At 68.0% G+C, this 11,094-nt stretch overlaps 1 protein-coding gene across 1 annotated transcript; it reads left to right on the top strand.

Moving 5' to 3' along the window:
- Positions 1 to 5,258: 5,258 nt before the first annotated feature.
- FGF3 (fibroblast growth factor 3) lies at positions 5,259 to 10,372 on the top strand. Its single transcript, XM_087822456.1, has 3 exons — positions 5,259 to 5,475; positions 7,925 to 8,028; positions 10,031 to 10,372. Exons 1-3 carry the CDS (start codon positions 5,259 to 5,261, stop codon positions 10,370 to 10,372), a joined length of 663 nt encoding a protein of 220 aa, XP_087678582.1.
- The last annotated feature ends 722 nt before the right edge of the window (positions 10,373 to 11,094 follow it).

Genomic DNA, 11,094 nt, shown 5'->3' with positions numbered 1-11,094 from the left:
CGGCCAAATACCCGCTGTCTCCACACCAGGTGGGGCTGGGGCCCTGCCACCCCTCACCCCGCTACACGTGGGTGGCTAGTAGGTGCCAAGTGGGGGACGTGGGGGAAGAGAGGGTGCCCTTCCTTTGATTCGAAAATAGGTTTGACCTGTCAAAAAAGACCACTGTGGTCTGGTTCATCTACATGGTATTTATAGGTCAGATGGAGAGCCGGGGAGTGGCGGCTGCTTGGTTAGAGCGTTGTCCTGCTCAGCCAAGGCTGCAGGTTCGATCCCCGGTCGGGCACATACTAGAAGCAACCAATGGTGCGTGGGTAAGTGGAGCAACAAATCGATGTTTCTCTCTCTCTCCCCCCTTCCTCTCTCTCTCTCAAATCAGTAAATAAATATTTTAAAACAAAAACAAAAAACCCAGTGGGTTTCCATGGGCATCGCAGGAGGCACGTGGTATCTGCAAGGGAGTCCCGCGAGGACTGGGCAGGTGGGCCCCCCGACCGGGTCCCTCCGGGCAGGGCCAAGGAACCGGTTGGAGCCGTGGGGCCCGGCTTCGTCTTTGCTGTGGGTCTTTGCTGGGGCCAGGCTGTGAAATGCGGCTCTGTCTGGGTACGAGGTACAAGGAGGACCGTATTTAACGCTCATCAGCGGTGGTCACAGTGCAGGTGAGCAAACCCAAGTTTTGCAAATGCGACTGCAGAGCCCCCAGAGAGGACAGCAACCACGGGAGGGCCCCTCCCTGCTGCCTTCGCCAGGAGCTCTGTTTTAGGGGACCCGCGATCCCCAAACTCTCCTGTGAGCCCCACATTCGCAGTGGGGGTGGGGGTGGGGCGAGGCCTGGCACTCTGGGCAGTTCTTCCCCCGTCCTGGGTTGACTCACAATCCGCAGTCTATCGCGCCTGCCGCGAGCTTGTATTTCAAGGCTCCTGCCCGGCAGTTCTATAGGCGGCTCGGGGAGCCCACAACGCAGCGTTTTCCCACGGCAGACGGGGGGGGGGGGGGGGGGGGCGAGCACCAGAGCCCAGAAGAGCTGGGGGAAGTGGAGGCCTGGGGGAGAAGCGCGCCTGTCCCTGGGGATGGGATCGGGACACTGCTCCTTGCGCCTCCCCTCCCCGGCCGCCCCTGCTGCTCCAGCCGACCCTGCGTCCCGCCCAGCATCCCACTGCCCGGCCACAGGCACCAGGATGGCGGGGGCTGAGGTGGACAGGGCTGCCTGCCTCTGCAGCCCCCAGGGGACAGCGGGAAGCTGCCCCCAGGCCTGGGTGGCGGGACAGCCCGTGGGGGAGGGGAGACCCCCTCTGCCTGGGATGCTGGGAGCTTCCAGGTGAGACGCAGCGGGCCTTGCAGGAACAGCATGTGTTTCTAGAAGGGAAGGGCGAGGTGCCCAAGTGGAGCAAACAGCACATGCAAAGTCCAGGGTGGGGCTGAGGGGGGGAGGATTTTGTGGCTGTGGTTTGCTTCCAGAGCTCTTATCAGTCTCTGCCAGGCCATAATCCCGGGGGTGCAATCACAGCCTGTTGCGGATGAAGGGCCAGGTGGCCAAGGTGAGGCCGACGGATGGAGGTTCCAGTCGCCTCGGCTCACCTCCCAGCTGTGTGACCTTGGGCAAGTCTCTTTAGGTCTCTGAGACTCCGTTTCTCATCTGTAAGGCAGGGGGAGGAGGGCTGCCATAGGACTGGTGTCCCCACTGGCTCCGGGCTGGCACTGGAGGCCCGGGCTTTCTCCCACTGCTCTGGGGAGCACAATTAGAGTGAGTTTGGGACCTGGAGCCAGCACCCCATCTGATAGTCACCCGTATGGGCAAGCTGGGACTGTATCACAAGACACCGCTCTGTGCCGTCCCTTCCCCTGGCTCCCTCTCCAGGGGAAGGGTCTGGAGACTGAGGCCTGAACCTGAGGGCGAGGTCACAGGATGTCAGCCAGGTACCAGAGAGGCTGGGAGGGGACCCGGGGGTGGGGACACCCAGAGCAGAGGTCTCGGGACTGCTGGTGAGGTGGGCGGGGGCCAGGCCTGGGGGTGACCAGGCTGGGGTCTGGAAGAGACCAATTAGTCAAATGGCTACAGTGACCATTTGGAAGCAATTAACAGGGTCGTTATTACCACATCCCCCCCACCTGGTTCTGTATGGAGCGGGAGGGCGGAGGTCGCCTGGGGTGTGGGCTGCGTGGGTGCTTCTGCCCGGCCCAGCCCAGCAGGGCTCTGGGAGTGAGACCCAAGCCCTGCCCGAAAGATGCCACGGAGCCAGGGGCCTTCCCCCAGCGGGGCCTAAGCCTCGAGGGCAGCCGGGCAATGTCCAGAGCCAAGCCAAGGCCCTCGGGGGCGTCCCAGGTGCTTCCCGGGCCAGGAAGGCAGGGGTCAGGGAGAATTAAAGAGGAGGCCGCAGTGGTGGGTGAGCGAGGGCCTGGGGCCCGGAGGAGAGGCTGTGGGCAGCGGGCTGGGGTGCAGGCAGGGGGGCGAGTGCTCCCAGCGCCAGCCGAGGATGGGGCTGCAGGGCCTCGGATGGCAGCCCCTGCTCTGGGGAGCGGAGGAAGCAGGGCCCAGCGAGTTTACCGCCTGGCAGAGTCACACTGGAAGGGATAGCATGCCGCGGGTGCCTGCCATCCTTGCGTGACTGTTGACTGTGCCCAGTCGCCCCTAAGGCACCATGGTTTACATAGCAACTGTGGTCCCCTATAGATGGGCCTGCTCTGCACTAATTCTGCTGAGTTTCTCTCACTATACCTGAGGCATTTCATACAGGAGCCAGCATCTCTGAGGAGCAATGCTACGTGGCCAAGGCCACAGGGCAAGGAACTGGTCTGGTCATTTGTTCATTCATTCATTCATTCTTCATTCAAGGAGTAGGGCTACCGTCTAGGAGCTGTGGGAACAACAGTGGACAAAGGCAGACCCTCCCGCCTTCCTGGCTTCCCCCAGTTCCAGGGTGCGGGCAGACTAGGGGGTGGGCTCGGGCTGAGCCACAGTGGGCAGGATCGAAGCTAGTCCTGGGGCACCATCGGGCGGCGTGAAGAGGGGCGAGGCTGCAAACCCTGAGCTGCTTCCGTAGAATTGTTCTGGCCCCTCCGCATCTTCCCCAAGGGGACCCCAGGGGAGGAAGCCGAGGCCTCTACAGCAAAGGGGCGTCTTGTCTTCCCCCAACCCAGCGGACCGTGCCTGCTCGCATGCTCTGAAATTCATTCTCTCTCTGAATTCCACGCCCGCCCGCCCTCCCTCTCGTCTCCTCTGGACACCCCCTCGGGAGGCACCTGTCTGACTCAGGGCAGAGCTAATGGCCTTGGGGACACCGATAGCCCTCACTGTGTGTGCCTCTGCACTCTCACAGGAAACCAAGTGACCAGCAGTCTCAGGCCAGGTCTGTGGGTGGAGCCCAGATGGGCAAGTTCCCCTCTTGGCTCTGTCCCCAGGGCCTGTCCTCTGTCCCGGGTGAAGCAGGCTCCATTATTAAGAGTCTGGGGCTCTAGCAATCGGTGGCCTGGTCTTTAGACTGTCCTGGTGGTGGACAGATACTGGCCAGGAGCCACCTCCCCAGGGACTGAGGGACCGTGTGATCCCCTTCAGATGCCCTCCCCCGGCCTTCAGGCACTGACCATGCCGGGGTGGGCTCACTGAGGACACAGTGGCCTGTTTGTGTTAGGCCAAATGATGAGAAATGTCCCAGTGGGGTGTGCCAGCCCCTGCAGTGCAACGGAGCCCCTGTGCCCGGCACGCCTGCCCCTCCCCTGGGCAGGACGCAGGTCCCAAATCCTGATACAGGTGGGTGAGAGGAAGGACACCAGCCGGGCTCATCCCGGAGCCCCTGAACCTGGAGCCAAGACTGTGGCCTACACCACCGGATCCCACAGGGCCCGTCCCCATCCCTGCCCTGGCCCCCTGTGCCACCCCCTTGCCATGGAGCCAGCCCCTGCTTGAGCCGGTGTCAGCGTCTGATGGCCGAGGGCCAGGGGGCTGCTGGGGGACAGAGGCCAGGGAACAAGCGCAGGGTGTGGGGTGTGACTTCCCCAACCTCTATCCCCTCTACGCCCCTCTTCTCAGGGGTCCACGGGAGAGGGTTTCGCTGCTGCCCCTGACCCACCAGGCAGGGGGTTCCATAGCCCCTCCTATCCCACTTCTCTCCCCTCCCCTCCCTGTGGCCACCAGACTCCCTGCTTTTCTCCGGGGACCACTCCCTGCCCTCTTGGTGTCCGTTTCTGCGTCTTGGTCTCTCTCTGCCGCACTCTCTCCGGTTCTTCCTCCCTCTGCCTGACCCTCTGGCTCTCTGGGGCTTCCTGCCCCCCTGCTCCCCTTTCTCCGGCTCTCCAGTCCTCGCAGCCGCTCCCTCCAGACCCTGGGAGGCCCCCCCCCACCCCCGACGTGCGAAACCCCCGCTTCCGGATCTGCCCGGCTGGGGTGCGAGCCCGGATAACGCGCTTCCCGGAGGGTCCCCCTCGCCTGGGCGCGGCGCACGGAGCCCCGGCTCCAGCAGGGACCCCGGGCGGACGCGGGCACATGCCGGGGCCCCCCACGCGCGCCCGCGCCCGCGCCCCGCGCCCCGGGCCCTCCCCGCCACCGCCGTCCGGGCCCCTTCATTATGCGCCGCCTCCAATGGGCGTTTGTCAGCGCGACTTCCCCGCAAGTTGTTTTCGCGGACATCAGTCATCGGCGGCGTCCCCATTGTGCCGGGCGATTGATGGGGGGCGGGAGGGGGTGACAGGGCCCGGGGCGGCCGCCTCGAGGCCTCGGTCTATAATTTTCGGAGGCGTAATTGGTCTGGGGGAGGGGGCGGGGCGGGGCGGGGCGGGGAGGGACCTCGCGGGGCCGGGCGGGCGCGGGGGCGCGGGGCGCGCGGCGGAGCCAGGCGGCCGCTCGACGGCGGCGCGCGGGGGCGAGTGTGCGCGGGCGGCGCGGCCCGAACCCCGCGCCCGCCGGGCTCCCCGCCCGCCCCTCCCGCGCCTCCGCCCGGGGACCGGGTCGGCCTTTTGTTGCCGAACGGTCTTTTCTTACAGCGCTTTGCGCAGCAACGGAAATTTCACCCGATCCTGGGTGAAAATTGAAGGAGATCCCCGCTCCCCCTCCCTCTCCCTCCGCCTCGCTCCCGCTCTCCCCCGCCCCCCGCTCCCCTCCCCTCCCCTCCCCCCCCCTCCCCTGCCCTCCCCCCTCCTCCCCACCCTTTCCGCGGAGCCGCGTCCGCACCGCCCGGGGGAGCCGCCCGCGCCTCGCCGGGCTCCGCCGCCCCTTCCATGGGAGCCGCGCTCGCCGGCAGCCGGCGCGGGGCGGGCGCGATGCCGCGATGGGCCTGATCTGGCTGCTGCTGCTCAGCCTGCTGGAGCCCGGCGGGCCCGCGGGCCCCGGGGCGCGGCTGCGGCGCGATGCGGGCGGGCGCGGCGGCGTCTACGAGCACCTCGGCGGGGCCCCGCGGCGCCGCAAGCTCTACTGTGCCACCAAGTACCACCTCCAGCTGCACCCGAGCGGCCGCGTCAACGGCAGCCTGGAGCACAGCGCCTACAGTGAGTGTCCGCCGGGGGCGCGGGCCCGGGGGGAGCGCGGCGGGGGCCCCGAAAGCTCCTCGCCGCCCGCAGGCCCGGGGTCTGCCTCCCCGACCGAGGGAGGGCCGAGGGGCGCTGGGCTGGGGTGGGGCGCACAGCCCGAGAGGAGGGGCTGCTGTCGGCTGTCGCGCGAGCCGGCCGGGCCGAAGCTGCCCCCCGCCCGATCTGCCCCCCGCCCGATCTGCCCCCTGCCTGAATCTGCCCCCGCCCGAATCTGCCCCCGCCCGGCGCGGGCCGGAGGGGGCGGCGGCTGCCCGGGCGCCCCGCGTGGCTGACTCGGCGGCCGGACACGTCTGAGCTCTCGGGTTTTTGGGGGAAAGGCGCTCGGACAAGACACTATCACGCTCTTTACTATCTCGAGGACTTCTCCCCCGCCACACCCGGGGCGCCCCCCCCGCGCCCCCCCGCTCGGGCCGCCCAGGGGGCCGCCCAGCGCCGCTGCCTCGGGGCGGAAGGTGCTCGGGGGCCGCAGACGGACCCCCCCACCCACCCCCCGTGGACCCTGCAGCGCCCCCGCCTCCGCCCTGGGCCCCGAGCGGCCGGCAGGACGGGAGCCTCGGGCCCCGGGCCACCCGCCCGGCTCTGGAGGCGCAGAGACGCGGGGCCCCGCGGCGAGAACCCCCGGCCTGGGCCGCGCTCGAGCCGCCGTCCGGCCGCTCCGGCCGCCGGGCCCGCCTCGTCTGCGCCCCTCCCGGAGGAGCGCACGGCCTCCGGACTCCCCGCGGCTGCGCCGGACGGGCGCGTGGGACCCGAGCTTAGCGCCGGGGCCGTGGCGGGGGGCGTGGGAGTGGGCGCGGGGCTCGGGGCCGAGGTGGGGGCGCGGGAGTGGGCGCGGGGCTCGGGTCCGCTGGGGGGAGCGTGGGCGTGGGCGCGAGGCTCGGGGCCGAGGTGGGGGCGCGGGAGTGGGCGCGGGCCTCGGGTCTGCGGCGGGGAGCGTGGGCGTGGGCGCGGGGCTCGGGTCCGCTGGGGGGAGCGTGGGCGTGGGCGCGGGGCTCGGGTCCGCGGCGGGGGGCGCGGGAGTGGGCGCGGGGCTCGGGTCCGCTGGGGGGAGCGTGGGCGCGGGCGCGGGGCTCGGGTCCGCGGCGGGGGGCGCGGGAGTGGGCGCGGGGCTCGGGTCCGCTGGGGGGAGCGTGGGCGTGGGCGCGGGGCTCGGGTCCGCGGCGGGGGGCGCGGGAGTGGGCGCGGGCCGCGGGTCCGCCGGGCGACGCGCGCACCGGGCGCGCGCAGGAAGCGGTTGGGTGGGTTCGGGCGGCGGCGGGAAACCGCTGCTTCCTGCGAGGGCGTTTTCCGAGGAGGCCCCGGGGCCGCGCGGTGGAGACCGACTGTCGCCAGGGCTGCCCCGCGCGCGGGGCCGGGCCACCGAGCGCCCCTGCTCGCCTCCCAGGGCGCCCCGCTTCTCTCCAAGCTCGGTCTCCCCTCCGGAGTCTCAGAGCATCCGCCTTTTGGGGTTACCCAAGACGGGCAGCCGGGAGCCGGAGGAGGGCACGCGCCTGCCGTCGCTCCTCTCCCGCATCCTGGTCGCGTTTCTCTGGTCCCCGCCCAGCCCGCGCCCAGGGGACGCCAGAGGCCCGTAGCCTGCACCCCCACCCCAGCGCTTTGGAGACCCTGGGATCCCTGCCCAGATCACCCCCCAGCTGGCTAGAGAGGCGCCCCCTGGAGAGGCCACCAGCGGCACCCCATCCCCCTCGGAGCTGTTCTCAGGACAATGGCCCCACCCGGGCCTTTGTTGCCCCCCCTCTCCCCCAAGGAAAAGGGCTCTTAGGTCCAGAAGGAAACGCTGCCTTGGTGGAGATGAAACTCTCCGACACCCAGTGGGGAGCGGGCGCGCCCAACCTGCCTCCCTTTGTGAGCTCCGGGGTCTAACCCAGCGGGACCTCTCCCACCGCCTGGGACAGTCATCTCCCGCCCAGGTCCAACGCCTTCGGGTTTAGGTGACACCCTCCGTGTGCCGTCTGGATCGTGTTACCACCCAGGGCCCCAGCTTTCCCACCCCAGGACCCCATGGCACCGCGGTCCAGGTGCAGCTAGTGTCTGCAGCCCGAGTCTGAATCCAGGTCAAACACTTGTGTGTGTCTGGCCGGCGGCAACCTCAGCAATCTTATGACACTAGCTGGCAAGGTTGTCTCCACGGCCTTGAAGGCCACGGTGGGCGGCTGGCTAGAGTGGGTGTGGAATTGGGAGCTTTAGTCTAGCCCCCCTCCAGGTTTGAGCTCTCCCCCTTGGAGCCCTCCCCTGCCGCTCCACCTTTACGCCTCCTGCCCGGGAATTTCTCTCTCCCCTGAACTTCCAAAGTCGCCCTCCTGGGGGCGCGGTTCAGCTTTGGGCAGGACTGTCAGGCACTTGGCCCTCACGCCTCGCCCTGTGCTGGGTGAGAGGCGGGCCGAGTGATGAGCCCCCCGCCTCTCCCCAGGCATCCTGGAGATCACGGCGGTGGAGGTGGGCATTGTGGCCATCAAGGGGCTCTTCTCCGGGCGGTACCTGGCCATGAACAAGAGAGGACGGCTCTACGCCTCGGTGAGTCCAGCCTCTCGTGCGGGTGGGCACGGGTGGAGCAGCCATCCCTGGCACGGCAGCCGGTTCTCCCTCTCTCTAGGCAGAGAGCGAGAGCCGTCAGCTCCTAGGGGGGAGCCCAGGGGAAGGGAGACGGGACCATGGCCCAGGCACCTCGGCGGGAGCCCAGTCTACCCACCGCCAGGGCTTCCACAGCAAGAAAGGGTCCTGGGTCTCGGGGCGGGGGCGGGGGCGGGGGCGGGGGCGGGCCCTTCCCCCAGGACAGGGTGGGGGATACACGGAGGAAAGCCCACGTAACTAGGAAATGTGCTCCCTCCAACTACTCATTACGTGCAATTCGGCTGATACCTTCTTGGGCAATGAGAGGTTTTCCATCCGCACGTAACCTAGACGACGCAGCCCCAGGACCATCTCCGAGCAGTTACCTCCCTCCACTGGGGTTTGCAGGGGAGGCCCCGCCACCTTTGAAGTCAGGAAAGCGCCATCCAGCGGGGCTGCAGGAAGACCTGCCCTAGGCCGATTAGCTCCTCACAGGCCGCCCCGTTTGGCTAAAGCTGGGCTGCACCCGTCTGCTCGGGCCCAGCGGCCACTGGGGAGGCTGGATCTGGGAGGAGGGCCCTGGGGGGGCCTCTCTCTCCTCTCAGTGTGGTTTACAAGGTCCTGCCCTTAGCCTGGGGTCTGGTCTGAGTTTTCCCTGAGGTCAAGTGTGGCTTCCCAGTCCCTTGGGCACCGTGCCCCTGGTGTCAACTGAGCTAAACTGACTTTCTGTTCTTGAAACAGCCTCAGACCTGTCCCTTCAGAGAGGGGACACCCAGGGAGGAGGTCTCGTTGGCCTGAAGTGATGGTGACCCATGGAGGGCCTCCCGTCCACACTGGGGACACCCACAGAGTAGGGCAGGGACGGCTGAATTGAGAGGGGGAGCCTAAGCCTACTGCCACCTCTTTCATGGGCGACCCAGGCTCCGGGCTCTGGGGGCAGAGCAAAGCAGGAGCTGAGTGACCTCGGTGGGTCAGAGCCCACCCGTGGCTTCCGTCCCCGAGAGCTGACGGCGCTGGCTTGGGGGAGGGAGGAAGAGAGGTCCCGGCTTCACCGGGGGAGAGCCAGGAGGTCCAGCCGTGAGGCGTGGAACCTTCCAGAGAGCCAGCAGGAGAGGTCTCGCTGCCCTGCAGAAACCTGGGAGGGGAGGCGGCCAGGTGCCACCCTGTTACTGCCACCCAGGTCCCCATGCAAAGCACTGCCAGCTGGCCTGCGAGTGCTGTTCCCACCGCCCTGCCCCTTGGCTGGCTGGGTCCCCTAGTCTTTGCCGTGAACCTCCCGTTCACCCCATGCCAGCTCATCCGTTATGGGGCTCCGTGGCCATTGCACCCCGACAGCTCCCAGTCCCAGCCCAACCTCCCATCCACCCATCTACCCATCTGCCCCTCCCTCAACCTGTGGGGCAGGGCCAGAAGCCGAGGCAGCGGCTTTCTGAGTTCAGGCCCAGAGCCGGGACCCTCGCTGGGTCTCTAGTGGGACCCCACTGTGTCCCCCCCTTCCCTTCAATGCTCTTTTCCTTCTTCCTCGGTTATGTGATGTCTTCTGGGACGCCCCCCCCCCGGTCCACTTGCCACCCCTGCCTCGTGCCACCAGCAGGCATTTAGGGAACTTGGGCCACGCAGGCCCTGCCTCTGCTGGCCCTGCGCTGGGGACACCCTCCAATGTCAGTGCCCGTGGAGGGCAAGGGAGGGTGGGGGCCCGAGAGGGGAGCAGGGAGAGGCGCTCCTCCCAAGGTGCTCAGGAAACCTGGGCGGAGGAAGAGGCGCTGAGTGAAGCCCAAAGGCAAGTTCACCAGACAAAGGCAGGAGGAAGGGCCCGCGGGCGGAGGTGTGGAGGGCACAGCGCAGGGGCCTGGGCTGGGTGAGCAGCCAGACTGGGCAGGAGCTGGGGGGCGTTGAGGAGGAAGCCGGCCCCGCGCCTGTGTGGCCCCCCGGCCGCTGACCGTGGCCTGTCCCCCGGAACCCGCAGGAGGACTACAACGCGGAGTGCGAGTTCGTGGAGCGGATCCACGAGCTGGGCTACAACACGTACGCGTCCCGGCTGTACCGGACGGTGCCCGGCGGACCGGGGGCCCGGCGCCAGCCCGGTGCCGAGAGACTGTGGTACGTGTCGGTCAATGGCAAGGGCCGGCCCCGCCGCGGCTTCAGGACGCGCCGCACGCAGAAGTCCTCCCTCTTCCTGCCCCGCGTGCTCGACCACAGGGACCACGAGATGGTGCGGCTGCTCCAGGGCGGCCCCCCCCGGCCCCCCGGCGAGGACGCCCGGCCCCGGCGACGACAGCGACACAGGGGCCAGGGAGGCCGCGCTTAGCCACCGGCCGGGTGGAGCGGAGGCCTTGGCATCCGGGGCCCGCAGGCGTGGGCCAGCCCGTGGCTGAGCATCCCACGTCCATCATAGAACTGCCTCTCCCCACGTGTCCCTGTCCCCTCCCCTGCTGCCATTGGGACACATCCCCCCCCTTCCTGATTCTCTAAAACAAGCCTCAGTCCCATTGGGCCAAGGGGGCCGGGGCAGGACTCTGAGGAGCTGCTGCTCTGAAGGAAGACACTCGTGGGCCTGCACTGGCCAGGAGTCCCCACCCGCGGGGACGACCCTACCCATGGGGACGACCGGCAGAGCTCGGGGTCCCGGCCACAGAGGAGGCTCCCCAAAGCTCAGCTGTGGGACAGCTTGGGGGGTGCGTAATCCGAACATTAAAGTATTTTACCTGCCATGTTATTTAATAGATTACGATGCAATTTTTACTCGAACACATTTGCTGGCGAGGACAGTGGAGCGTGTGCCACGCCATTGAGATGTGAGATCGTATCCTGAGAAGCCGGGCTCTAGATGCATTCAGTCCCCTGGTTCTGAAAGTTACTATTTTTTAAAAGCAATAGATGGTCCGTGTGGGTGGATGAAAGGCTAATGCGTGGGGGGGGGGGTGCACACGCGCACGTGCTCGTGAATCCCGTGACCGGCTGCAGACATCTGTGTGGGCACCTGTGCGCGTGTGCGTGTGCGTGTGTCCGTGTGCTCCTGGTCGTAGCTGT

Source organism: Miniopterus natalensis, chromosome 11, assembly GCF_054644295.1.
Source record: "Miniopterus natalensis isolate mMinNat1 chromosome 11, mMinNat1.hap1, whole genome shotgun sequence".
Lineage (NCBI taxonomy): Eukaryota > Metazoa > Chordata > Mammalia > Chiroptera > Miniopteridae > Miniopterus > Miniopterus natalensis.
The sequence above is the reverse complement of the archived record's forward strand: the minus strand, read 5'-3'. Positions and strand labels throughout refer to the sequence as shown.

Coding starts and splice junctions, on each gene's coding strand:
- FGF3 (XM_087822456.1), top strand. CDS start 5,259: ATGGGCCTGATCTGGCTGCTGCTGCTCAGCCTGCTGGAGCCCGGCGGG. Junction 5,476..7,924: donor CCTGGAGCACAGCGCCTACA/GTGAGTGTCCGC, acceptor GCCTCTCCCCAG/GCATCCTGGAGATCACGGCG. Junction 8,029..10,030: donor GAGGACGGCTCTACGCCTCG/GTGAGTCCAGCC, acceptor CGGAACCCGCAG/GAGGACTACAACGCGGAGTG.